This window comes from Armigeres subalbatus, chromosome 3 (assembly GCF_024139115.2).
Source record: "Armigeres subalbatus isolate Guangzhou_Male chromosome 3, GZ_Asu_2, whole genome shotgun sequence".
Lineage (NCBI taxonomy): Eukaryota > Metazoa > Arthropoda > Insecta > Diptera > Culicidae > Armigeres > Armigeres subalbatus.
Genome location: NC_085141.1, coordinates 366423318 through 366450908, shown reverse-complemented (window position 1 = coordinate 366450908; position 27591 = coordinate 366423318). Strand labels below are relative to the sequence as shown.

The 27591-nt window shown below is 41.3% G+C and overlaps 4 protein-coding genes across 5 annotated transcripts in view; 1 reads left to right on the top strand and 3 right to left on the bottom strand.

Moving 5' to 3' along the window:
• LOC134226343 (uncharacterized protein KIAA0930 homolog) overlaps window positions 1-9794 on the top strand; it is a 36225-nt gene extending 26431 nt beyond the window's left edge. The window contains exons 5-7 of one of the 2 annotated variants that reach the window (XM_062707060.1): window positions 7394-8614; window positions 8736-8885; window positions 8939-9794. In XM_062707060.1, coding sequence (XP_062563044.1) covers window positions 7394-8614; window positions 8736-8885; window positions 8939-8979 — 1412 coding nt within the window. In that variant the 3' untranslated portion in view covers window positions 8980-9794. The remainder of the gene's footprint in view (window positions 1-7393; window positions 8615-8735; window positions 8886-8938) is intronic. The other variant, XM_062707061.1, reaches the window with a different exon arrangement.
• A 5643-nt stretch (window positions 9795-15437) lies between these two features.
• Window positions 15438-17561, bottom strand: LOC134222873 (uncharacterized protein K02A2.6-like). The gene has a single exon (XM_062702016.1). It carries the CDS (start codon window positions 17559-17561, stop codon window positions 15438-15440), a length of 2124 nt encoding a protein of 707 aa, XP_062558000.1.
• A 167-nt stretch (window positions 17562-17728) lies between these two features.
• Window positions 17729-20463, bottom strand: LOC134222872 (uncharacterized). The gene is made up of 3 exons (XM_062702014.1): window positions 20205-20463; window positions 18956-19381; window positions 17729-18729 (listed from the first exon to the last, which is right to left on the bottom strand). Exons 1-3 carry the CDS (start codon window positions 20461-20463, stop codon window positions 17951-17953), a joined length of 1464 nt encoding a protein of 487 aa, XP_062557998.1. The 3' UTR covers window positions 17729-17950.
• Window positions 20464-26571: 6108 nt separating this feature from the next.
• Window positions 26572-27202, bottom strand: LOC134222871 (uncharacterized). The gene is made up of 3 exons (XM_062702013.1): window positions 26967-27202; window positions 26791-26909; window positions 26572-26725 (listed from the first exon to the last, which is right to left on the bottom strand). The coding sequence occupies exons 1-3, from the start codon at window positions 27027-27029 to the stop codon at window positions 26572-26574; spliced, it is 336 nt and encodes a 111-aa protein (XP_062557997.1). The 5' UTR covers window positions 27030-27202.
• Between the last annotated feature and the right edge of the window lie 389 nt (window positions 27203-27591).

Here is a 27591-nt window from a genome sequence, read left to right as displayed (position 1 = left end):
GTGTTGAGCAACGGTAGCTCAGCCAGCACGTTCTGTAGCCTTGGCTTGACCAGGTGACTGAACTGGAGAGTCGACGAGGGCTACACCCATAGCGACCATCTATAGCAATCCACTACGTGGTTAGCCATGGTGTTCAGCAACCTAGGTCAACCAACACCCATCAAATTCGAGGGTGTAAGGCCACAAGCTTCGACAGCGAAGCATTCACCGTGGCTCTGGGACTGGAGGCTGGCACCGATAGTCTAACGAGGGCCCTACCGAAAAATAGTCGATCTCCAGCATACTGGTAAAACGCTGCGATCACAGACCTTCGGTCAACCTGCCTTAGAGCCAGGCGCATGATACAAAGAGCTCGCTCTGAGCATAAGAGTTTTGAACGCTGCTTATCGCCAACGCTAATTCCTGGGGCGATGCCTACAGTATAGTAATGGCGAAGACCAGACGCGGGCTAGCATCCCCCGAACAGTCTCCGGCAAGGCTGAAGCGCATTATTGAGGTACTCTTTCCGTCCCATGTCACAAGTCCCTGTCCTCAAGCACCATGTCCATGCTTGACATCAAAAATGCATTCAACAGCGCTAGCTGGGATGCCATCGCGCTCTCGGTACTGCGGTTGCTTAATCCTTTCAGGCCCAAATTTTTCCAAGCGGTATTACCCAGTAAATTTGATACATTCCATGTGTTTTTGTGATTAATTATGGAGAAATGACGAAGCAAGCTAAAACATATTTTTTTGGGATGTGTTAGATCATCCAAACTATCCTTGAGTCCAGAACCTACAGTTACCATACTAGCTTTATCAGTCACTCTCAGCTTGGATATGTATTCAACCATATCCATAACATATCCCTGAAGATCAAACGACATAGTAGGATGGTTTGGGGATATCCTGGGTCATCTAAATTGTCCTTGAGTTTAGAACTTGCGATCTACAGCCACAACACAAGCTTTTTTCGTCATTCCAAGCTTGGATATGCATTCAACCATCTCCATAACATATTTCTGGAGATCAAGAGACATAATCAGATGGTTTTGGGATATCCTAGGTCTACAAATCATACTTGAGTCCAGAACGCGATCTACAGCCAGGACACAAGCTTTTTCGTCACTCCAAACTTGCATAGGCATTCAACCATGTCCATAACATATTCCAGAAGATCAAGAGACATGGTGAGATGGTGAGATGCAATGCTTATAGTTGAAAACGTAACAAATGCTTGAGTAGTTGAAAAAGCCATGGCTACAACTGTTAACTGCACCTCAAGGATAGTTTGGATGACATTTATTAAGAACATTTATACTATCTGCCGATCCATTTCATACTTCCAGGAGATGTAACGGGTGTGGTTGAACTCGTGTCAAAATTTTGTGTAAGGAAAAAATCTACTGTCACAAATAATGATCGCACGTCACAAACACAAGAACAATTTGGATTACTCAGAATATCTCAGATCAATCTTGGTTTTTTCTTCTTCCAATAGATGTGATGAACAGAGTTGAACGTAAATCAAGACATTGTATGGCAAAAAACTATAGTTTGCAAGCTTAAGAACGTAGATTCTGTACTACAAGACAGTTTGGATTACCTAGAATTTTCCAAGTATCGCAATTTTGAGTCGTGAGATCTCCTAGGAGCTATAATAGATATAACTGAATGCATTGAATTGAAGCTATAAGACTGAGAAAATACTTTCTTGTAGTTGTAGATCTTAAGTCCCAAACTCAAGGACAGTATGGATTACCCAGAATATCACAAAATCACAAAACTATCTTACGATATCTTTTGCCCTCCCAGGAGCTGTAATGGATACAACTGAATGCATATTGAAGCTTTGAGGACTGAAAAGGATACTTTCTTGCAGCTGTAGATATCAAGTCCCGAACTCAAGAACAGTTTGGATGGCACAGAATATCCGAAAACTATCTCACGATATCTGTTGACCTCCCAGGAGCTGTTATAGATATAACTGAATGTATATTGAAGCTTTGAGGGCTGAAAAAAGACTTTATTGTAGCTGTAAATCTCGTACCGATCTCAACGACAGTTTGGATGGCTCAGAATATCTCAAAACTATCTTACGATATCTTTTGCCCTCCCAGGAGCTGTAATGGATACAACTGAATGCATATTGAAGCTTTGAGGACTGAAAAAAGGCTTTATTGTAGCTGTAGATCTCAAGTCCCGATCTCAAGGACAGTTTGGATGACCCAGAATATCTCAAAACTATCTTACGATATCTTTTGCCCTCCCAGGAGCTGTAATGGATACAACTGAATGCATATTGAAGCTTTGAGGACTGAAAAAAGACTTTCTTGTTGCTGTAGATCTCAAGTCCCGAACTGAAGACCAGTTTGGATGGCCCAGAATAATTTAAAACTTTCTTATAACATCTGTTGACTACCTAGGAGCTGTAATGGATATAATTGATTGTATATCGAAGCTTCGAGGACAGAAAATCAGATTTTATTGTAGCTGTAGATCTCAAGTCCAGAACTCAAGGACAGTTTAGATGGCCCAGAATATCTCAAACTTTCTTAGGACATCTATTGACCTCCTAGGAGCTGTAATGGATATAATTGAATGTATATTGAAGCCTTGAGGACTGAAAAAAGACTTTATTGTAGCTATGGATCTCAAGTCCCGATCTCGAGAACAGCTTGGATGGCCCAGAATATCTCATAACTATCTTACGATATCTTTTGCTCTCCCAGGAGCTGTAATAGATACAACTGAATGCATATTGAAGCTTTGAGTACTGACTAAAGATTTTCTTGTTGCTGTAGATCTCAAGTCCTGAACTCAAGACCAGTTTGGATGGCCCAGAATATTTTAAAACTTTCTTATAACATCTGTTGACTACCTAGGAGCTGTAATGGATATAATTGATTGTATATCGAAGCTTCGAGGACAGAAAATCAGACTTTATTGTAGCTGTAGATCTCAAGTCCAGAACTCAAGGACAGTTTGGATGGCCCAGAATATCTCAAAACTTTCTTACGACATCTATTGACCTCCTAGGAGCTGTAATGGATATAATTGAATGTATATTGAAGCTTTGAGGACTGAAAAAAGACTTTATTGTAGCTATGGATCTCAAGTCCCGATCTCAAGGACAATTCGGATAGCCCAGAATATCTCAAAACTATCTTACGATATCTTTTGCTCTCCCAGGAACTGTAATAGATACAACTGAATGCATATTGAAGCTTTGAGGACTGAAAAAAGATTTTCTTGTAGCTGTAGATCTCAAGTCCAGAACTCAAGGACAGTTTGGATGACCCAGAATATCTCAATACTGTCTTACGATATCTTTTCCGCTCCCAGGAACTGTAATGGATACAACTGAACGCAAATTGAAGCTTTGAGGACTGAAAAAAGACTTTCTGGTTCCTGTAGATCTCAAGTCCCGAACTCAAGACCAGTTTGGATGTCCCAGAATATCCCAAAACTGTTGACACCTGTTGATGTATATCCAGCAGTAAAGCACATGCGGAGATTGGACAAATCAAGCATCTGAAAGGTATTCAATTTGCAAAAAAAGAGCTAACTGCGGTGGAGGATGGTACTCGGATTCTGATGGCTTTTCCACAAACGTGACCTTTAAGTGGTCTTGTTGTGTAGGGGTTATCACGCCTATCTAGAGATTAGAAGATTGAGAGTTCGAGTCCCTCCAAGACTTGTGGATTCTTTTTCACAAATTTCATATCAATTTGTCCATTTCGAAACATGTGCTGTGCATATGCAAAGTCAAGATATTTAACAAAAAAATGGTTTTCGTACGGCCGAGTTGCCGAATAATATGCAATTAACTGCCTCGTAATGTTTATCGATATTCCGTAGCTGGATCGAGGAATGTCGAACTTGAACATCTACAAATCACATGCTCTATTGTGTTTTGTACCTCGCATATTTCACAAACGGTCCAGAAGGGCTTACCGCCGAAATTATGTGTAAAAATCGGGTGTAACTGGTGCAAAGGCGGGAGATGGCGTGCTTGTCCTTGAGACTGGGCATGTCTCTCCAGGGTGCAGTGGATTCTTTAGTCTTTCGTAGCTGCGTGCTCCTGGAAGCTGCCGATTGGTTCTCCCAATCCTGGCTGACTATGTATTTGATTTAGCAAAAGTGTCCGCAGTGACGTTCTCTAGCATCAAACGAGAATGGCCTGGTCGATTTGCAGCGTAGCAATGGCACTAGCGGGATCAGTCAGAAATAGGACCGGTTTGTCGGAGAGAGTGGTAACGACAATAAACAGAGCTGCGATTTCCACCGAGAAGATGCTGCATTGTTCAAAAGGCCATCTAACACCGTTATGTTGTTTCTAGTAAAGCCTAAGTCGATTCCTTATCTCGAAAAAGACCGGTAGTGTAACGTAGAGTTTCTATATTGTCCCCTCTTTCAAAGCGCCTCGCGATGGAGCGGTTTCCATTGTCTGTGGATAAGTGCCAGCTCCTCGCTCCATGCCAATCGATTCTAGCCACCGGGGGAAGACTGACGCCGGTTACCGTGTGTAGGAATCGATCCCCTTAAACAAGGATGGGAGCTCTGTGGTTTCAGGATGCGGCGGCTTTTTGGCGAATAGGAACTGCACTAATCGCTGCTTGGGGTCGCATTCGCGTTCGGCCCTTGGTTTTCTCTGGGTAGGTCCTGGAGGTAGACTAGCCGATAAGGACACGGAAGGGCCGGCGGGAGAGGCAGTTGTGAACAAAATCTATAATGTTGCCAGTGAAACCCCAGTCCACCAGCTGATTCAGCACTAGTGGGACTCAGGTACGGTAGAATGCATCCGTAATATCCAGATAAACTAGATCGACGTATATCTGTTGGTTGAAGGCGCTTTGGAGTACGTCTCCCAATTCGGCTAAGTACGAACTTGCCCAATACCCTATGCGAAAGACATATTGGCTGAAACCAAATCTTCCGTCAACCTCAAGCTTTTCACGTAATTTACGGTTAACCAACCACTCGACGATCTAATCCTCAGTCTCGTGACAACCTTTCTGTTCCTTGGTCATCAGGTTGTTGACATCGCAATGGTCCTGCACGTTCCTCGCCATTACAGATGACAGAACGTTGTACAGACTCGCAAGACACATTATTCGTCTGTATTTGGTCGGTTTTGTCGTTTCGATTGTGGTTTTAGAACTTCCTTTCGTGGATGTTGAACTTTCGGTTTTGCTCCTTTCTCTTCGAGCATTCTCCATAGTGTCGCATTCGTTTAGACAGAGAACTCAACCACCGTTCATGGGTGTCGAGGATCTCAGTTATGTTAACCGTCCATCACTCTCACTTTGCGGGCGAGTTCGCAATCTCAACGTCCTTACAGCCACTACACCCGAATACATAATGAAATGCAGCTTCTCAACGTTTTCCATGTTTTCGATGTACAGTTGCAAAATATTCTGATTAAGGATGGTTACTGCACTCGTCAACTGATGGGGTCTGTCCGCGGGACTGTGTAACTGCTGTGCCCATATGATTGGCTAGTTCGTCCATCAATTGCTGTCGTTGCAAAACCACGTTGGTTCTGGAGCGGCGCGTGTAATGGATCCGCGACGACTACTTGCGATCAATGCATCCAACACAACAAAACTCCTTCACGACGTATCGCTCGATCTCGCCTCCTAGACATGATCCATAGCCGATCAATCACATCAACATCAGAGGGGGCAGAAAGGCCCTGGCCCTGATAATATCTTCTGCTTCCGTTTCTGTACGGGCCCGATGGCTAGAGGTTCGCTGTTGCACCTCTCCTTCCTCTAGTTGCTAACCGCTCGCTCTGTCCCTCGTCCCTGGACCAGCTCCAGTAGGAGCTCCCTCCTCGGGCAATCGCATGGCTGGTATGCTTCTTGGACGTAACTTTATCTCTGGGTGTGCCTTCATTCCCGAAAGCTACTGATTCTGTAAAGTTATCTATACTGCCGCTAACCGCAAGTTGAGCACATCTGTATATGGAGCCCCATATACAGATGTGCTCGACTTGCGGTTAGCGGCAGTATAAATCTGTTATAATTTTTGAATATCTTCGGGGCCCTCCCTAGCCATGCGGTAAGACGCGCGGCTACAAAGCAAGACCATGCTGAGGGTGGCTGGGTCCGATTCCCGGTGCCGGTCTAGTCAATTTTCGGATTGGAAATTGTCTTGACTTCCCTGGGCATAAAAGTATCATCGTGTTAGCCTCATGATATACGAATGCAAAAAATGGTAACTTGGCTAAGAACCCTCGAAGTTAATAACTGTGGAAGTGCTTAATGAACACTAAGCTGCGACATGCGAGGCGGCTCTGTCTCAGTGTGGGGATGTAATGCCATTAAGAAAAAGAAGAAGATCTTCAAAAATCCTTAAATTGTTTCACACGAAAATTAGATTGCCTTGATTATTTTTGCCTTTCTCGTACAACGAAGTTGTACCGAAAGGCTATCATTTCACTTCAAAAACGAACTTTTTATAGAAGCCTCTGAGACCCATAGTGTTATATACCAATCGACTCAGCTCGACAAACTGAGCACATGTCTGTCTGTCCGTGTGTATGTGTGTGTGTGTATGTGTGTGTATGTGTGTGCACAAAAGCTATAAAAAACATTAGACAACTTTTCGTATAGTAATCCTTAACCGATTTTCTCTCAACAAGTTTTATTCGACAGGGGACAAAGCCTTGTTGATCACTATTGAATTTGATAACGATCGGTCATTGCGTTTAAAAGTTATGATGAAAATGGCACATCGGACTTATAAACCCCATATAAGGTTGGTGTCTTCACTAAATGCGAGAAAGGCATCACCAACGCTAGGTGGATTAATCTGGGTTTTTTTTTGCTGGATCACCTAGTAGAGATTTTTCTTTCGAGATTTTTTATCTTTTCACGAAGCTTCGAGGTCCATGCGGTATTGTTCTCACAATTCATTTTTCCGGTTATCGAAGCAATCACCAGCTTCTGTAATAAAAAAAATAACATTCTTGTCTAACTTTTTATCTTTTGCATTCACCACGCTTGCTTCCCATTTTATTTATAAACTTGTCTTCATGTTTCTATTAGTTCATCAAAAACACATATTCCAAGCATCCATTCATTTATTTACACATTCAACATGATTTTGACATCATATTTTAACCATTGATTGCAAACACACCCTACTATTTTGCTTAGCTTTGAATTAGGACCAAACCAGGGAAGCAGGACGATCGCTCTGTTAAATATTTTTAATATTTCTGTTATTTTGAGTTCTTCCGTTTTTAACCACATTATTTGTTACAATTCCCAATTGCCCATAGGTTGCACACAATTTTGGCGCATACATTCTACGATTTACACCGTTGTTATTTTTTATTATTATCAAAATTCAGAATTTCCCCGCCTTATTTCAAAATTTTCTGTTTCTTTTTCTTTTCTCGTAGATCGTCCTGCTTCTTCGGTGTCCGATTCGAAACTGGACACCGCGCCCGGTCATGGAACACTGAGCAAGGCTGCCGAACAAGCGGCTGCGCGACGAATCAGCAGAAGTAGCGCTGGGTCGGCTGGGTGTTGCACGTGCTTCGGGCCCCGCAAGCGCTGGAGCGACACGGCTTCGGCACAAATGTCCGACGTGTACTACGTGCACTGTCCCAAGTGCGAAGAGGACACACCGGAGCTGAACGATTCGCCGGCTTGTTTGAGCACGGTTTCCAAGAGCCGATCCATAGCCAAACATCCGAGCTTGCTGATCGTGGAAAGTGAGATTGAGTATGGGAATGGGAAGAAGAAAACGTTGAATAGGAGTGGAAGTTGCGGAGCGGAGAGGAAAAGTCCGAAGAAACCGTCGATGTCCCCGAGTTTGAAGAAGAAGAATGTCAATAATAATAAGAACGAGAATCCTCAGGACGCTGAAGAAGTAGAGATAGCGGACGATGCTGTTTCATTGAATGGAGATTTGGGCGATGATGTGGTAAAGATCGGAGTCATGAACGACTTCGATGCAAACCAGATGATTCGAGTCAATGGGAAGGAGGAGTTTCCAGCGAAGGAAACTGTAGGTACTGTAAAGGTCAAAGCAATATCTCAGCAGAAAACAAACGCCAAGGAAGGTAAAACTGTGATGAAGGAAAGCATAAAGGAGTACCAAGATAAGAAATCCAATAAAACGACTGCGGCTTCCACAATTAATGCCATTAACAATAGTGGCAATAGTAAATTTTCTATAATGTATCGTAAGAGTAGTAATAAGTTGTCCATAAAAAATAAGTATCCCTCGGTGGATAGCAGTACTGAAAACGCTAACATTAAGCTTAACCGTAGAAATAGTACCAGCAATAGTCCCAGTTGTAAAGCTAAACCCAAGAACGACGTCAACGGTAACTCGGGAGCCAAGAGCGACCCCGAACGGACCGACGACGGGAAAGATTCATCGCCGGAGCAGGAACGACGAGAAAGTGCCAACATAATGGAAGCATTGCGTACCCTACGGGCCAAAAAGCTGTGCTCAACGTTGCCTAAAGTGAAGAAACCGAGCTACAACAGTTTCTACCTGCGGCCGCACAGCCTGACCGGGGGGAGATTGATCGAACATGTGCCTAAACGACGCACCCCAGATGGGACCGACATCTACTATTGGTGTGACTATCACCCGAAGCGAGGAAAAGGTTAGCACTGCGTCAGGGTGATTTGGCTGGGGGCACAATGAATACCACATACAATTTTGGAAAATTTACGAATCTTTAATTACGCTTTTTAATCATAGAAACTTTTAATATTTTCTTCTAGAATTGGACGACGGCGCATATAATCCGCTCTGGACAACGAAGGGTTTCACGCAGACTTTCCACTTCTGGAAAGAAAACCGACGCCAGCAGTCAACGCCGCTGAATGCATTCCTTACGTACGTTACATTGCCTTGGTGGAGCATAGCAAAAGGTAACCATCCAATATTCAAATTGTATCAGAATGTTAAATTTACGTCTTTTCAGACCTGTTGGATCATCGCGAACAACCGATTCTCACGTTCTAAGCCACCGTACTCATAGCGGTGATATATTCCTATACTCTGCATACTACAGAACATCAAAGCTGGTACCGTAAGGTACTGAGAAACTTTTATATTTTGCTACAAATTTCAAATACTAGACGAAAATGATCAAATTTACTGAATGCTCGAAACATAATTTATTTTATTAACATAATGTGATGGAAATTGAGGGCTGGGCAGCTAATCCTTCTCTGCGACTTTTGAAATCTAAATAATCAAGAAAGATGCTTGTGATATATGATCAATCGACTTAATGTTTTAGTGTTTCGGATAAATGTTGTATCTCGTGTGATTCTCTCTAAACAAGAATATCAAAAAAAATCATAAACATCATTCTTGATCATTAAGAATAAAAAAGCTTTCCTATAGCGGTTGAAACGTAAGCCTGATCCTTAGGTAGGGTTAACCAAATACAGAACACTCACGATATGTTGATCCATTTTATAATTTGAGATTGGTAATTTCCAAGGAATTGTAGTCACTCGAAATTATGAGTTCCAACATCATTAAATGCTTACAAGGTGTTGCCACACCATTAGTGAAAGGTTTTCTCTTATCAACTGTATCTAGGTTTTTATTTTGTTGTGTTTCATGTTAAAAAATAACTCTTAAAAAATAATCTTAACGATTTATTGTAATAACTAACAATAAATATAACAAAGGAAACGTACTCTCACTTTTATAAGGAGTGATAATTCATAATGCATAGAATAGTGATCCTTTGAGGGTGACATCTCTAAAACAGCAGAACAAATAAAAAACAAAAACAAATAAGAACTAAGATACGTATTCTAATACTTGGATTATTTGAACTCTGTTCTGAAGATTCCTTATGATGACATCCACTACAAATCCATATCTTTCGTTTAACTCCGGACATAATTTTAAGGTTCCAAAAATTATTCCGTACATTGTCCGACCTTCTACATTTGTAGAATTTTACGAGTACTTTGGCGTTTCGTACGGATATCTAGGAGATCCTTCAAAGTCCACCAAACATTTACAAGGGTACTAATAAACGGAGGAGGGTTGTTTGGTCGCAACCCATTCGGCCGAAAGCCATTTGGCCGAATGCCACTTTTTCGTCTTATTGGCATTACATCCCCACACTGGGACCGATCCGCCTCGCAGCTTAGTGTTCATTAAGCACTTCCATTTCATACTTATTAACTGTTAGGCTTCTAAGCCAAGTTACCATTTTTGCATTCGTATATCATGCGGCTTACACGATGATACTTTGTTGCCCAGGGAAGTCGAGACAATTTCCAAACCGAAAATTGCCTAGACTGGCACCGGGAATCGAACCCAGCCACCCTCAGCATGGTCTTGCTTTGTAGCCGCGTCTTACCGCACGGCTAAGGAGGGCCCCGAATGCCACTAGGCCGAACAAATCATTCATCCAAAACCCATTTGGTCGAATAAGTCATTAGGCCGAATAGTTCATTTGGACGAACAAGTCATTCGGTCGAATTGGCCGAATAGGTCGTTCAGCCGAATATGTCGTTTGACCAAAAAGGTTATTTGACGTCTCTCTTCTCAACCATCATTACTCACTTCTCACTGCGAAGAGAGACGTCCGGTGTGTTGAGTGTGTTGAAATATGTTAGATATTGAAAGTTGTAGTTCTTTATGAAGTTCGTCCAGTAAAAATGATAGTATTGAAGATTGGTAATATTTTGATGTAATGTTTATTAGTCGAGTTTCAAGTTCAAACCAATGATCATTTGACGTGTCCATTCCCGAATCGTGAAAACGTACCATCGCATTGCAACACTCTTATTTGTCAATCGTCTGTAACGATGTAATGCTGGCTGACTCTATTTGCTAGTCTTAAAGAACGCCAAAAGCAATCGTTGAGTATAAGTAAAACCCACTCTTTGACTCTTCTATAAGATTCTACTTAAATACTTTGTATGCTAGACAATATTAAAGTCTGGATCGTACTATAAAAGGGGTCTGCAAATCAATCAATAACCTAATCATTACATGTGAACCATTGGGATATCACATCTTCATCCTGCGCATCCTCTCCTTTTGATCGAGAATTTAACCGCTTGACAATGCTATATACTAATTAATGATTTGAATATATTACTTCTAGGTGAAGTTAAACGATTTACAATGATATGGAATTGCTAATATCATCTTCCAAACTTAGACGTACATGTTCATGATAGAATTAGAGGCGAAAGTATAGAATTGATAGTTCCGTTAGGATACGGCAGGCATGAAGAATGTTTTTATAGAAGTTGATTTGAAAACGAGCGGATTGCAATGCAATATTTGTGATGGCACATATCGCACGACCTTCCTTCTGCCAAACTCCCGTATGAAGGGGGAGGGAAGAATATCAGTGTGGAAGCTGATATATCTCCACTGGCAAAAGGAAGGTGGTTTGATTTGCTCATATGCCATCGCGTGCGGAAGGATTTTCTATCGACAGTACTCTCCATCATTCCACGTCGAGCATCCGTGTGAGACGGTTGTAAGTTCGCGTACGGTCTGCTTCTCATTCGGTTTTTTTTCCTGATGTACAGGTAGCGTTTTTTTTTCGAAAGTGTTTTGAAGCATAGTGCTTGAGTGGAAGTGGTGCTTAGCTGAAGCAGTTAAGTAACCATTTCGTTAGTTTTGCAAAACTACGCAAAACTTTGCAGTTTCTTCGGCGTCCATCGCAGGCGCAAGCATCATCGCATCGTCCCACGCCGACAGTCGTCATCCATCGTGCGTCTCTACCAACACAGACGCTGCCGTCCTGCCACCATCCATCCACCCAGTTGCAGTGTTGTGTGCGGCGAGAACACCAACAATAGCGTGTGTAGTGTCGTGGGCTCTCGTCGTTATCCTGCCTCCCTTTTCGCCCCGTTCCCTTGTCTCAGAGAGAATAGGAAGAGAGGCGAAGAGTGTGAAGCCAAAAATACCTTATCGAACTGTCAAACTGGGATCCTATCGAACAAAATAAACAGAAACGTATGTTTGCTGATTTGGTGAAAGGAAGTATTGTAATCGGTGCAATCATATTTAGGGGGAAACTTTCTAAGATTAAAACAAACAAGATTTTTAAAATAAATATGAGTTTTTGTGATGAATAAAGTATTTATTTTGTATTCTCGCAAACATTTACAGTGCCATTGATCGACTATCGTGCTTGATCATTCGCGCCTTGTATGGTTCATGTATTTTAATTCTGAAGAGTACAAATCTGTTAATAATCTTTGAACGGATATCGTGACATGTTTCAAATGAATAAAAATTTAACGATTGCATCAAAATAGTTAAATTGGACTCAATGTTATGGTTGTTGTGCTCGAACTTTCCAATATTTTCGCGGAAAATTCTTTCAAGCGCCACAAAGAACATATAAACTGGTTCAGTAACGTAAATCAATGAGTCACCAGTATAGTCCTTCAAGATCGAGTATTTTGTATACGGTTTCAAAAATGGATATTCACTAATACATGGCATAAAACAATCTTCGCAAACCTTATAATTCTTAGCAACGCTCCCTAGTATGTATCCTGCAATATGGTATATCTGATTTTTTTCCGAGTTGTCGAATGTTTCGTCATCAAAAATTTCGTTGGGAAAGTCAATGTCAAATTGTGCGTTATCTTGTCCGTTATTATTTGTATCGGATGTTTGGTTCAGGTGTCGAATCTTAACCGTAAAGTCGGTTAGCCACGTCCTGTCATCTGGATCATACGATGAAGAGGGGATTTGCATCATAAACTGGGACACAGAAAGCAGCTTAAGGTTGTCTTTAAACTGTAGAGCAGTTGGACGTTTTTGCTTGAATCTTATTAACGAGAAAATATTCTCGACACAATCTTGTGTGAAGCGTGATGTAAACAGACAAGGATATTTTTGGTCGAATAAGAAATACGTTTGTAAACGGAGGATGGAATTTGTACACAAGATTGCTGCTGCTTGCCAAGGTTTCCAGATCTTACGAACACCAACCTTGCATTCGTAAATAAACTTCCGGAACGACGAGAGAAAATTAGTAGATTCCTGGTATGCTTCCTTGTTATGGAGAGAAAGCGCCAAGGCTGACCGACGAGATGACATAAGTTTAAACCACCGCCAAACGTTTTGAATGAAGAAAGCCGTGGTTAGGAGTTCCTTTCTTCCGGTTTCAGCACTCATGAATCGTAAGGCAGCAGCAACATCGTGATTTACCAATTTGTAAGAATTGGCAACTTTCATTGCATCAAGGCGATTTCCGTTTAAAAAATCTACCTCTTTCCAGGTTAGTCGAGAAGCCATCTTCAAGTGCTTACCTTTCTCAAATTCGACCAATTGTTGCAAATGAAAAATATCAACAACATCCGATGTTAGACCGTTTTCTCTCACGACATGTGCTGGAAGATAAATGAATCGATTCTTCACCCATCCTTGGACGCAGCTCTTGAAGACATGCACAGCGTCTGGAATTAGCTCGAAGCTCCGTTCATCACTAAGAGGATGCTCCAAAGGAGGACTGCTTAGAACTTGATGCCTCGAATGATTCAACCCGAAATCATTCCACATTCGAACATTGTTGGGACCGCAATCAGTCGTTGCAAAATGAACTTTCAATCCAATCTGTTCTGCTCTACTAATGATGTCAATCATTGTGGCTTTTATGAAACCCTCTGGTATTGAGTTTCCGGTGAAGTAATACGCGACTATTTGCTTCCATCGACTTGAAACGCCCACCAGCATGAATACAAGCGCATGCGTGGCTTTTCCACTCTGACCGGGAATGGTGATATCACCGAAGTATTTCTTGTTGTTGCAACAATAGGTCTTACTCGGGTCTATCGACATTTCGTCCGCAACTATGCCACAATCTCGCTCGGTAGATGACATACAATTCACCTTCGGTTCCATCAAGGTGAACACCTCACCTAATACTCCACTATCGAAATGAAGATTTTTCAAATAATCCTGTTGGGAGCGAATCGAAGGAATTGGGAAGTGCTTTTCGTCACGAAGAAAATTGTAGCCTTTTGATCCACATGCGAAGCGATATTCAAAACTGTCCGTTATTGTTTTGTCGCTCCATTTTTAACCTGCTTTTGATTTCTTTGCAGTTTGCAAATTTGATCTGGATTGAAAAGTTTTGAAGCAGCTGTAGTGTCCGAGTTCTTCCGCCGAATCGGCCATGACAGTTACCTTCGATACCGTAACAAAAAGAAATGACTGTTCGCCTCTAAAATCGTCACAAGAATGCCCGTTCTTCGATCTCCCGGAAACCGCATTCACTTTCTAGAAGCTTGCTATTTTTCTCCCTCGCGCATTCATGTCGAACGTGTTTTCTCTTTCTATATTCATGCCGGAAACCGATTTCGAATACAAACACGAAACGTTTCGACTTGATCTGTTTAGCTTTTTTTAATTTATCAGAATCCGGGTGATTTTGAAATATTTCATCTTATAACCGATACCAATTTGCCGTGTACAAAAGTTATCACGCTTCCTTGATATTTACACTGGGGCGAGAAACGTCAAATTAGTGTTTCATATATACTTGTCCTTATTTACCTTAGCAGGCATGTTTTTATATACTTCGGTAACCAGGAACCGAAAGGTTTGTTTATTTATTGATATTTTTCTTCCATCGTGATTTTATCATCTGCTGTCATCAACTCGTAAGTAGTGTAATTTATTCATTTTATTCTTATTTATTATCTACTTCTACTTCGTACTCTACATCATTCTCCTTCTGTACTCTCATATAGCTGTTACCATGGTCACCGTGGTTTCTTAATTGAAGACACTGTAGACGAAATTTTCATCGTATCGAGCAGGTCGCTGAATATGAGTTCGCTGGCGTAGATTTCTAGTTGTACCTCCAAGATTTTGACGTTCATCGATATCTTCATTCGCTTCGCTGCTAGAAACATCTTCATCTGCTATATCATCTGGACTGTCTGCTGCTGGAAGCTCCATAATTCCGTCTTGAGCGTGTGCATCTAGGTCGAAATCTTGACGAATATTGGAAGCCGCCGTCGAATTCAAAGTAGCTTTTTGACATCGTTTACGCTTCGAGAGTATTGAATGCCGTTTGAACTCATCAGTACAACTTTAGCACCGTCTCTCGCGATAACCCGGTAGCGTTCGTTGGAAAAACTGCATCGGTTTTGCTCTTTTCTGCTGCGCTATGAGTACCATATCACCAATTCTAACGTCAGAATTCTTGGCACGTCGGGATGTATCCGCATCTTTTTTGCTTACAAACTTCGCGTGATCGTCACATTCTCGAACATCAAGCCGGTCCAGGTCAGATTTGGAAGGATGCCATAAGCTAGTGAAGGTTCCTCTGTACCTCCATCCTACCATCAATTCAAACGGAGTAATATTCAATCTGGAGTGCGGAACTAGAGTATTACGATGATGGACGTAAAGCTCCAAAGCGCGACGCCAGTTGGAACCCTCCAATCTCGAAGCAGCTAAAGCCTTTATGATGCCAGGGTTTTGCCTTTCAACGGCGCCATTCGTTTGAGGACACAGCGGTATTGACTTGGGACTTTGATCCCTTTGTCCTCCCAGTATTTTATGAAAGTTGCGCTTTGGAATGGTGGTCCATTGTCGCTCTGGATGGTTAGCGGGTAGCCCCACTGCTTGAATATTCCGCAAAGTGCTGCATTTGTCCTATCCGCATCGGTATATCTCATCTCGATCACATTGAGGTACCTAGAGTACGTGTCTACCACTACTAGGAAGTCGCCTGTTCCGAATCCAGGTGCTTTCAAGAAATCGACCTGTAACACCTCCCAAGGTCCATCGGGAAGGATTCTGCTTGACAATGGAATGGGCGGATTTTTCCTGGACAGCTGTATACACACTTCACAGTCCTTAACGAACTTTTCGGTGGCGGTTGACATACCTGGCCACCAGAAGAACTGTCTCATAATTTTTTTCATTGCAACGATTCCAACATGTCCACCGTGTGCCGCCCGCAGTGCTACCTGTCTCAAAGCTTCAGGCAAAATAGCGCGATCATCTTTGAACATGAGATATCCGAGGTATCTGAGATTTTTCTTGTGCGCTTCGTATCTATGTAAATCCTTTGGCCAACTATCCAGTTCGAGGGCTGTTCGCACTCTCCGTAGTTCATCGTCTTCTTCGGTAAATTTTTCTATCTCTCCCCATGTAATATCCATATGCCCTATGTCCAGCGCGTACAGAAAATGATTCTCGTCATCTTCATCAACTGGAACCGCTTCTTGTGTTTGACAGATAAGCCTGGAGAGGGCATCTGCAACGTTCTTGTTTCCTGGGACTCTTTTAATTTCGAAATCGAACGATTGTAGACGCAATGCCCATGCATCGGCTCGTGACAATGCTCGTTTTCCCAGACGATGTGTGCCATTAAATATGAATTGGTTTGCTTCGGCGTCCGTCCTGATTACGAAAAATCTGCTGAGAAGATAGGTGGAGAAACGCTCTACACCCCAGACGACTGCTAGAGCTTCTTTATGTGTCTGAGGGTATCTTTTCTCCGTATGAGTGAGCGATTTCGAAGCACACGTTATGATTCGAGGAATCTGATTTTTATTATGCTGTACCAACACGGCTCCCAGGCCCACTGGGGATGCGTCAACATACAGTTCAATTGGGTCCGTTTGGCTGTAATATCCGAGAGTTCTGATTGTTTTTAGCGCTCCAGTCTTCAAGAATTGAAACTCTTTTTCCTCGTCGTTGGTCCAGTAGAATTTTTCGGCGTTAGCCAATGGCCTTAGGAACTGAGTTAGATCAGCCCTATTGGGAATGAAGCGATCGACGAAAGTCACTAAACCGAGGAAACTTTTGACTTCAGAACATGTTTCCGGTCGCCTACAACTTTCTATCGCACTCAGCTTTTCTTCTTCTATCCTCCAACCGTCACCGGTCAATGTAAATCCAAGGAAGGTCACTATTTGACTACCGAAAACGCATTTTGCTTCGTTCAGCCTTACATTATGGTCTCGAAGCCTAGCCATAACTGCTGCCAGGTTTTCATCGTGTTCTTCCTTAGTGGCTCCATAAACAAGGATATCATCCTGGTAGTTTCTCACGCCTTTACATCCACCGAGAATTTTTCGCTGCATAGTCTCCTGAAACACGTCCGGCGCGTTACACAGCCCAAACGGGAGTCGCACGAATCTGAACATACCAAACTCTGTACAGAAGTTTGTTAAGTGTCGAGATCCTTGGTCCAGCTCAATGTGGAAGAAGGCGTTGCTTAAATCTACTGTTGAGAACCACTTCGCTCCGTTTAATTCGGCGAGTATGCTTTCTAAGGTGGGCATCGCAAAAGGGGTTCTGTGGACATATCGATTAGGCCCTCGAAGATCTATCACTAACCTAATGTCATTCTTGGCCTTCGGCACGACTAACATGGAAGAACAAAAGGATGTATCCATTTGATCTGTTACCCGTTCGATAATATCGGTTGACTCTAGCTTGCGTAGCCGATCTGATCCTTGTTTTATATTGTAAACGTCCGCACCGTAGACCCCGCTTCCCATCAGTTCCGTGAACATGTCCTCGGTGAAGGTATTCACATGCGCCCCGGAGTCGATCAAAAACCGACATGGCATACCCGCCACTCTCGCTACTATAAATCCATCGTCCTTCGCAGATGAAATTGCAGCAACACAAGAAGATTTCTGGTTCAGTGATATGATCTGTCGAAGATCAAAGTAATAAGATTGAGTTTTTGCTACTTTTGTTTATTTTTTTTTTGTGCAACGTCATATAGTGTGTTTCAAGATATTTGAGGTACAGTATCCGTAAAATTCATAGTATTAAAACGCAAAATCAAGAAAAGTATTTCATTTCAAATTATTCTCTTCACTTGTTATGTAACTAAATAGCTCAAAGAATGATAACAATTTCAAAGTCAAAATTAAGCAAAGATGAAGAAGATAATGAGCACAAGAAATCGGCAGGTAGAGCAGCCTTTCAACTCGAAAAAGGAAAAACAGATTCAATCATGTACATTAGCTGAATAATATTCAGCTTTCTCACTTACTTCTTGTGTCGCTGCCGTGTCTTCAGACTTCTCGACCGCTGCAATCGTGCCTTGACTGGACTCAGCAACAGATTCTTGGACCCGAAAATCTTGCTTCTTAAAGGCTGCCGCTGGAGGCAGGGGACACGCTATTTGAATATGTCCTAATTGCCCGCATTTTCTGCAGTCTTTGTCGACAGCATGACATCTTGCCGGTACGTGGTAAACGCTGGTGCACCTCCAACATCTAGTTGCTTGAGGTTCGTTGTTGCGTTGTGTATAAAGACCAGTACGGGCGCCTGTGTTTCGTGACATCCCTTGATAGCCCCCACGTCGGGCGCCTACTGAGATGCTGCGGTTACCTCGTTGGTATGTCGCTCTTCCTGGATATCTTTGCTGACCACCGCCGCGCATAGGGAAGTCGGCTCTGACCGGTGCAACGACAGTCGCGTTATTTGATCCGTGCTTTTGAGCGAAGAACTGCTCGTTGAGACGAATGGCCTCTATTTCTCGGACTTTGTCGACTAGGTCGGAGAAGGTTCCATTTCTACCCAAGAGCTTCAGTGCCATCGTACGCACCTCTCTTCTTTGAGCGTGTGCTGCGATGGTCCCGACGATTTCTTCGAACTCTTTCTCTTTGCCATAATTACACAGTCTAGCAGCAGTTCCAACGCGTGTTATAAACGCTAGGTCTGATTCATCGGCCTTTTGCTCCATCAAAGCGAGCCTACGTCGTTGAAGCAGTGTATCCGAACCTAGTTAGAATCAAATGTCTATCAAATGCCTCTTTCATTCAAAATTAAACCATATTCAATCGATAATGGTAACATATTTCCACTAAAAGATATAATAATCGTAAAATCAATGTCGAACCAACGTATCAAATGCATTTGGACGGCAATAATAACGATTATATATATATATTTTTTATACAGAAGTATATACCAATCATCGAATGATCTGAGTATCTCATTTTATTACCTGATCCAAAATATGTTTTCAAACGACACAAAGCATGAGCAAACGGGTATATTTCTGCGTCTGGAGCTGTCTCGTCAGCCTTGGAATTTCGATAAATATCCAAAAGGCGTGGCCCGGCCTTCACCTTAAATATGGTGTACTTTGTAGCCTCATCAGTTATACCCGCAAGTTGTAGTGAATCAACTAGAAGGTCACGCCATTGCTCAAATGTGTGTCTGCCGATTTCTTCGTTTTCGCTTGCTGGTCTGCACTCGGGTACACATATGGAAGACACTGAGAGTTGGTTGATGGAAGCCATGAATTTTGACTCCTCGAAGTCCGTAGTTTCTCTTTCACGCCGAGTACTAGACGGTCCGACTGCTTCAAATTCAATCGTGCTACGCTCAGCGAGTTCTCCGCCAGCGTCCGACAGAGGTTTCTCGATTCCTGTTTCGGTACCCAGTTTTGAACTTCTCGCAATTTATTCATCTCCTCAAGCAACAAAGCGTTACGACTCTTTTCCTCCTCTAAGCTTCTTTCCAGTTCTTCAAACCGTTTACGCTTAATGACCCTTGTTCGCACAGTTCTTACAACTTTCGGATGACGATCACTTGGTATAATTTTCCGCTGCTTTATTGCTTTCGTAGCTGAGGTCTTTTTCTTCCTCTTCAGTGCCTCTCTGTAAATTCATTGATTAAAATTTCAGCTTTTAGTAACTTGAATTAGGTACGTTTATTGATGTGTATAAAATATGTTAATAATATTTTACTTTAGTTACTAATCAATATCTCATTCATACATTTTGACGTAGGACTTACGTCTCTCTTCACTATACCGGGTGTCATTTCAATATTTCTAAATCTACCGCGTTACGCTGTGTTGAAAGATTTTGAATGATAATAGCGTTTGTCCCAGTGAACGGATCTCTTCGGAAAACCCCTTAATCGGCAGATCTTAAGTATGCCTTTAATATTCATACTTGATATGACCCGAGAAACTTGTTTCATCAGGCCTAAAACTGTTTTCGAAGCAAAACATTGACTGCACTGAAACCTATAAAATGGGTGCCGCTTGTTCCTCGCGTCATTTGTTCGCTTGATTCTGATGGGTGCAGACGCTAGCGGATAAGCTGCAACTGCGCACCAAAATAAGCCATAAAAGAGGGTGATGCAATTTTTCCTTCTCATTCTGTTCAGAACTTCCAACGGGATATTTTTCTTTCATTCTAACCGGGACAAGCAAAGCCACAGCAGCATCGATTCGACAGCACTCGCAACTTTTCGCAAAACAGCATCGTCCGCATCATCCGCTTTTCGGCCCGGCAGCGCCGAGGCCACCATCAGCCAAAGCATGCCAGTACAGCCGTAGAAAATGTTCCAGAAGCAGCCCATTCTACAGACCCGACACCGCAGCATGCCGACATGCCGAGGAGATACCGGCAGCAGCAGCAGAGTCGAGCCGAAACTAGCCGGCATCAATGAAGAGCTGAGGCCGACTAGCATCAGTGTTGAGCCGAGACCGGCCGGCATTGGTATCGAGCCGAACCAAGTTGAAGAAAATCAAGAGAAAGACCTGCAATGTTCTTGAAGAAATCGCGTTTGTGTGTTTTGGTTTCGAGTAAAGAAACCCCCTCGGTCAACCAGTTCCCCGAAAGGAGTTGATTTTCAGCCCTTATCAGGGTCAAGAGAGTTAATAATAATTTTCGCAATTGGGTGGCATTCGTCACTGGTTCGTCGCATGCTGCATTAAGGCAATTCGCATCCCGCTGGTTCCATTGAAGAAACAGCACACGTCAAGCGGATACGCTGCATGAAGACAGCTTTGGTTTTGCGCTCCACCCAGGAGCACCCAGCATCAGCCTTACAGTCCGCTGCAACATGACGCAACAGATGGAGATAGAAAATGTATTTCTTTGAAGCAAACGGTTCTTCTGAGAGCCACTGATATATATAATATCAAAGTTTTAAATACCCTCCGCGTTAGAAAATGTACTTGGGTGTCAAATCCAATATTCTAGAGATAAAATGTTATACGCGAATAGCAGATTTTCAAGATTTTTTATAACCGTGACATAACAAGAACTGTGACCGCGAAGTGGACGAAAAACTAGACATGACAATGCCTTTAAAGACACTTAATATGTCCAAATTTCTCACATAATCTAATTTAGATAAATAAATCGGTGATAACAGCCCAAACATTAGTATATAACAGTTTTCGTGAGCAATTTAAAAAGATATCTCAAAATGAAAAGCTATCAATCGATTTATATAGAAAAACATTGTTTGATACTGTTCGCGCACAAAGCGAACGTGACTGAATGTTCTCCCACTTCCGCACTTCCCACCGAAACAGCAATTCTTAGCTCGATTGCCTGGCTTGTGGCCAACAGCGAGCAACAAAAGAAAGAAGAAGAAGCCCATCACGAACGCGTCGATGATGATGACGCTACGGCTGACAAAGGAACGGGATACAAGACGCTTACTGATTGGCCGACCAATCGGGAAGCAGAGAATATTCAAAATTAAGTATAAAAGAAAAGTACATTCGCTTACAGAGCATTCAGTTCTTCCTTATTAGTTGGACCAAGCCGAAACAAACAGCCCTTTTCAAGGCTATAAGAGTTAAATAATTTCCTTATTCAGTCGATATCGCATGGACTCGGACTCAGTCGAAGCTGCGAATGAGCTGCTGCTGGGTCTGACGAGAAGGCATAAAATAGCGCAACGTGATTTTTTTTCCTTTCATTATGACCGGGACAAGCCAAGAAACAGTAATATCAATTCGACAGCATTCACACCTTTTAGCAAGGCAGCATCGTCCATACTATCCACTTTTTCGGCCCGGCAGAGTCGAGGCCAACATCATCCGAAGCATAGCCATGAGTACAGCAGTAGAAGAAGTTCCAGAAGCAGTCCACCCCACAGACCCGACACCGCAGCAATGCCGAGCAGATACCGGCAACAGCAGCAGAGTCGAGCCGAGGCCGCCCGGCATCAATATCGATCCGAGACAGGCTGAAGAATAGCAAGAGAAAGAATTGCGATGTTTTTGAAGAAACCGTGTGTGTGTGTTTTGGTTTCGATCAAGAAACTCTTTTGATCAACCAATTGTCCATGAAAAAGTTAATTTCCGGCCCTTATCAGGGCCAAGAAAGATAATGATAATGCTCGCAATTGGTCACCGGTTCATCGGTCGGCAGTTCGTATCCCGCTGGTTCCATCTGGAGCAGGGATGCCAGGTGATATTTTCAAATGTCTTCCGAGTCGAGTAAAAATGTCTTCAAATGTCTTCAATATTAAAATTATGATTATCAGGAATTTCAAAATCCAATAGGTTTGTAAATTTAATAATCTCCTTGTTTTATTGATGTGGAAATGTGATTTTTTAAACATTCAAATGAATTATTGGCAGTGGCTGATTTTCTACCCGCCGGTGTCGCATCCAGGCGCTATAGTATATACGCAAAATAGCCAGCATGAGTTAACCATCCAAGACTCTAACGCTGGTTTTCTCAAAATTGAAAACTTTTCATGAAAAACTATTTGGTACTGGTTATGTAGGTTATATTTTTTTGATGAAGATGTTTATTTTGAGAAATCGAACCTTAGATACCTTTCGCCATACTGATTTCAGAAAGTTAACTCCTAGTGTGCCACTGTAAGCACGTTCAAAGCAGGCGATTCGTTGCTAGAATTCAAGTAAGTATTCTTTCAAATTTTTACGAGATAGTGTAACGAGTTTCCCCTTGATTTTCTATTTACTGATTCTTTTATTAAAATTCCACCGAATTTTTTAACTGAATTTAAAAGTGGAATTCTTCCGAACTTATTTTTAGAAGAATTCCCTGTATGGGTTCAAAATTTATCGTGAAATACTTGAAGCAACTTTTAAAGGATTTCCTGAAGGGACTTTCAAATAAATTCCTAATCAGCTTTTGGAGGAATTTCTGAAGAACTTTCTGGAAGACTCCTGAAGGATTTTTTTACGGAGGAATTCCAAAGGATTTTCTGAAGGAACTTCCGGAGACATTTTGACGGAACTTCAGAAGGAATTTTAAGAGGAATTCCTGGATGGACTTAAGAAGAAATTCCTGTAGAAACTTCAGGATGAATTCCAGAGGTATTTTCTGGAGAAATCCCTGAAGTTTTTTCCTTAAGAATTCCTGAGGAGCTACTGACTGAATTTCCGGAGGAATTCCTGAAGAAATTTCCGGAGGAGTTCTTGTAGGAAGTTCAGGATGAATTCTTGAGGTATTGCTGCAGAAATTTCCGAAAGAAATCCAGGAGGAAATAACAGAGAAATTCCAGAGTATTCTTCAAGAGGCATTCTTGGATAATATTTCGGCAATATTTTTGGAGAATCTTCCAAAGGAATTCCTGGAGAAACTTTCGAAAGAATTCATGGAGGAACATTTGGAGGGATTCCTGGAAGAATTGCTGGAGGAATTCGTGAAAGAACTACCAAGAGAATTATTTAGGAACTTCTGGGGGATCTTCCAAAGGAATTGGATGAACGTTCGCAGGAATTTATGGATGAACTTACGGACGAGCTCCTAGAGAAAATTCTGAAGGAATTTTTAAAATATTTTCGGAGAAATTCTTGAAACTTCCGAACAAATTCCTGGAGGAACTTTAGGAGAAATTTCTGAAAGAATTCCAGAAAGTTTTTTTGTAGAAAAACATAGAGCAATTCTCAGAGAAAATCTTGGAATGTTCAAAGATATTTCTAGAAGAATTACCAAATCAAAGGAAGAATTTTACGATAGTGTGTAAGAAGTTTCCTCTGAATTTTCGTTTGAGTCTTCAATTGAAATTCCACCAGATTTTTTGTGGAATTTCCTTGGATTATCCTGTAGAAATTCACTGTGGAAATCTTGAGAAATATTTATTTAATACAAACAATTTCAAGTTTATGCTGACTTTATGTAAGCATTGTCTTTAGAAATTAATTAATGCAATTTTCTTGTGAAAATTAAAAGGTATTAGTTATGGCAGTTCAGATGATTTTCTCGCAAGAACATGGAAAAAATGTGGAAATTAAAAAGAATATCCTGAAGGATTTTCTTTATTTTCAATTCAATACGAACATTATCATAAATGTCTACGATTTCAATTTCTTTTGAATTTAGACAAGAAGTTTCTCATAATTTTCATCGTGTTCCATGTACCATGAAGCACTGGCCATTCGGAAAATGCTCCCTGAAGAACGATAACTCGAGCACGACGCTACGCATCAGCAGTCAAAAAGTCAAATACCCGGATGAGCAGCTGAAATACCGTAAACCTAAATCCCAACCCCGTCCGTCCTCAAATTACGCAATCTAACCTTGAGTCACCACGAGTATCTTGGTCTATGTCCCTTCCCTCTTACTAACTGTTGATAATAATGATATAAATTGTAAATATCAAAAAGAATCTCGGCTCCGTTAAGTGTTATACACGCCTGAGCTTGTAAAATAAATGCAATAGTTAAAAAAAAAATTTCATCGGAAATCAATCTTATTTTACTCGAAAAACTCTTCTATATTTTCACTGAAATTTATTTTGAAAATCCACGAGAAATTCAAAGAGTTTCACAAAACCTATTCTCGACGGGTATTCAGAGGAATGCCACATGGGAATGTTGAAAAGATCAGATGAATTATTGCGCAACGGTTGAATAGATTAAATCTAGACATAGAAAAATTCAGTCTATTTTTTCCGTTTAAAATAAATTAGATCGGTCATTGCGTTCCGATGTAATGACCGAAATACCTTTTTACAGAAAAAAAGTGCTGTCATCGGCATTTTTTGTAACAGCACACAACTCAAAGTTCAGTGCCTTTGACGTTTAAAATGCGGCTAATGTCAATGTATTTTTATGTTTGAGATTTTAAGCCCGAGACAAAGACTATTATAACTTTTAAAATATTTATATAATTTGCATATAAAAGTCGCAGAACTTATAAGTAATAAAATTGTATTTTCTATTCGCTGGCTTATTGATTGTCTTCGAGTATCTTCAAATAAGTAGATTAATCTTCAAATATTTTGAAAAGTCTTCAAAATGTCTCCACGAAAAAAATGTCTTCACAGAGATTCAAATGTCTTCAAATTGAAGACATGTCTTCAAATCTGGCATCTCTGATCTGGAGAAACAACACACGGCGGCACATACCTACACTGCATAAAGACAGCTTTGGTTTCGCGCTCCACCCGGAGCACCCAACATTAGTTTTACAACCCACTGCAACATAACGCAACAGATGGACATAGAAAATGTTTATTTTCAAAGCATACGGTTCTTCTGAGAGCCATTGATAGACTTACTAAAGAGTTCTTAAAAATTCTAAAATACTCTAGAGATAAAATGTTATACGCGAATAGCAGATTTTCAAGATTTTTTCATAACCTTTACATAACAAATCTGTGACATATAATGAAATAAATCACAAAAAAATTCCACTATTAGATGAAAAATCGATTGAGAGCTTTTCTTTTTGAGATATTTTTTCCTATATTGCTCATGAAAATTGTTATAATAATGTTTGGGCTGTTATCGCCGATTTTTATACAAATTAGGTGACGTGAGAGATTTGGATATATTATACATCTTCAAAGGCATGGTTAAGTCAAGTCCTACGTCCACTTCGCGGTTATGTCACAGACATTACCCACTGTTCGTTTTTTGTGGATTCTTTGATTACCGGTACATTTATACGTTGTTTATAATGTAGTGAATTCACTACCTCACTTTAAATCAATTCCCACTGAGTTCATTTCAGTCCTTCTTTTTTTTTTTTTTTCAGTCAGCCTACTCACCCTCAAGTGAGCCTACTGCACTGCAGAAGAAATCATTCCATCAACAGCCTACTCTTGTGAACAGGAAGCCTACTGTTGAGTGATTTCTTTTATGATTCTGTTTGGGCAGTTTCTGTTCACATTCAGCCTACTCGTAACCTTTTAAGGTGGAGCCTACTGAATGCCTTCTTGGAATAGTTTATGTCAGCTCAAAACTAGTCTGCATTCCGCCATTCATTAAAATCAAACTATCGCCCGTTGTCTTTAAATGCAAATACCTACCCTCGCGGAGCGTGATGTGCGCCAATGTAGTGTCCGAGTTCTTCCGCCGAATCGGCCATGACAGTTACCTTCGATACCGTAACAAAAAGAAATGACTGTTCGCCTCTAAAATCGTCACAAGAATGCCCGTTCTTCGATCTCCCGGAAACCGCATTCACTTTCTAGAAGCTTGCTATTTTTCTCCCTCACGCATTCATGTCGAACGTGTTTTCTCTTTCTGTATTCATGCCGGAAACCGATTTCGAATACAAACACGAAACGTTTCGACTTGATCTGTTTAGCCCCTTTTAATTTATCAGAAACCGAGTGATCTTGAAATATTTCATCTTATAACCGATACCAATTTGCCGTGTACAAAAGTTATCACGCTTCCTTGATATTTACACTGGGGCGAGAAACGTCAAATTAGTGTTTCATATATACTTGTCCTTATTTACCTTAGCAGGCATGTTTTTATATACTTCGGTAACCAGGAACCGAAAGGTTTGTTTATTTATTGATATTTTTCTTCCATCGTGATTTTATCATCTGCTGTCATCAACTCGTAAGTAGTGTAATTTATTCATTTTATTCTTATTTATTATCTACTTCTACTTCGTACTCTACAGCAGCATCATCCTTATTACCGGTCACCTTCTTTATACGCGCTAAGTTTTGCCGGAGAAGTTTGATAGTCTTGCTCTTCCGCAAATCCCGTTGTTTGAGCTTGTATACTGTTCGGACAAGTCTATAAAATAAGTAAAATAATCATGTTACGAATAAGCTGCACTGGGTTTTATACAATTCACTTACTTTTCAACTGTTTTAGAGGGCTGAGAACATTCCGTCGAGAACGCCGTTAATGTTGTTCCGGAGCTAGTTCCCAATGAATCTTTGGATGTGCTTTCCAGGCCCACAACATTAGGCGGATCCTGTTAAAATGATAATATTATGTTTCATACCAACACGCAAACAATTGATTATCAAACCGAAACACCGGTGCCGAAATTCGCAACGATTTCGTATATCGGAACTGAATTGGGTAGCCTCATTAGCCTGCCGTTTTCGGATATACGGTAAAGGTCTTCGTAGTTGAAATGGAGCTGGAAATATTTAAATAAATGTAATATGTATGATGATTTTGGAGTTATCGAAAACCATCTTACGCTGCAAATTCTGCTATTGTCAGTAACGATATAATTATCCGGTAGCTTGCAAAATTGAATCCATCGCTGTCTAATTGTATTATTTTTCGGAAATCTAAAGAATGTGATGTTTTTGAGACCTCCCACAAATACATTTTGGCAAAAACTCGCGATGCACTTCATTTTCAATTACGATAAGTAACGATGACGAAAACAAAACAAAATCTTAAACGCGTGAACAAACTTCAACAGAGTCATTCGAAGTGTTACCCGCAGAAACAGTTGCCATATTCTCTCTGACGAAACCACAACAAACAGAGTGTTGCCGATCACAAAGTTCGTCACTCTTCGCCTCTCTTCCTATTCTCTCTGCCTTGTCTTAGTGCCCGTCATAGCACAATAATAGAACCCTACAGCGTGGTTCGCTTGGACCGCACCACCGGCGAGTGTCCATCGAGCTAGTGTGTGC

Excerpts from the sequence above, each read along its gene's own strand:
- LOC134222873 (XM_062702016.1), bottom strand. The coding sequence starts at position 17,561 with ATGCCATGTCGGTTTTTGATCGACTCCGGGGCGCATGTGAATACCTTC.
- LOC134222872 (XM_062702014.1), bottom strand. The coding sequence starts at position 20,463 with ATGCCGGCCGGTCTCGGCTCAACACTGATGCTAGTCGGCCTCAGCTCT. Across the intron at positions 19,382-20,204 it reads TGTTTTGCGAAAAGTTGCGA|GAATCGAGAAACCTCTGTCG; the intron begins GTGCTGTCGAAT and ends GTACCGAAACAG. Across the intron at positions 18,730-18,955 it reads GAAAACATATTTTGGATCAG|GTTCGGATACACTGCTTCAA; the intron begins GTAATAAAATGA and ends GATTCTAACTAG.
- LOC134222871 (XM_062702013.1), bottom strand. The coding sequence starts at position 27,029 with ATGAGGCTACCCAATTCAGTTCCGATATACGAAATCGTTGCGAATTTC. Across the intron at positions 26,910-26,966 it reads ATTTCGGCACCGGTGTTTCG|GATCCGCCTAATGTTGTGGG; the intron begins GTTTGATAATCA and ends TCATTTTAACAG. Across the intron at positions 26,726-26,790 it reads CCCTCTAAAACAGTTGAAAA|ACTTGTCCGAACAGTATACA; the intron begins GTAAGTGAATTG and ends CTTATTTTATAG.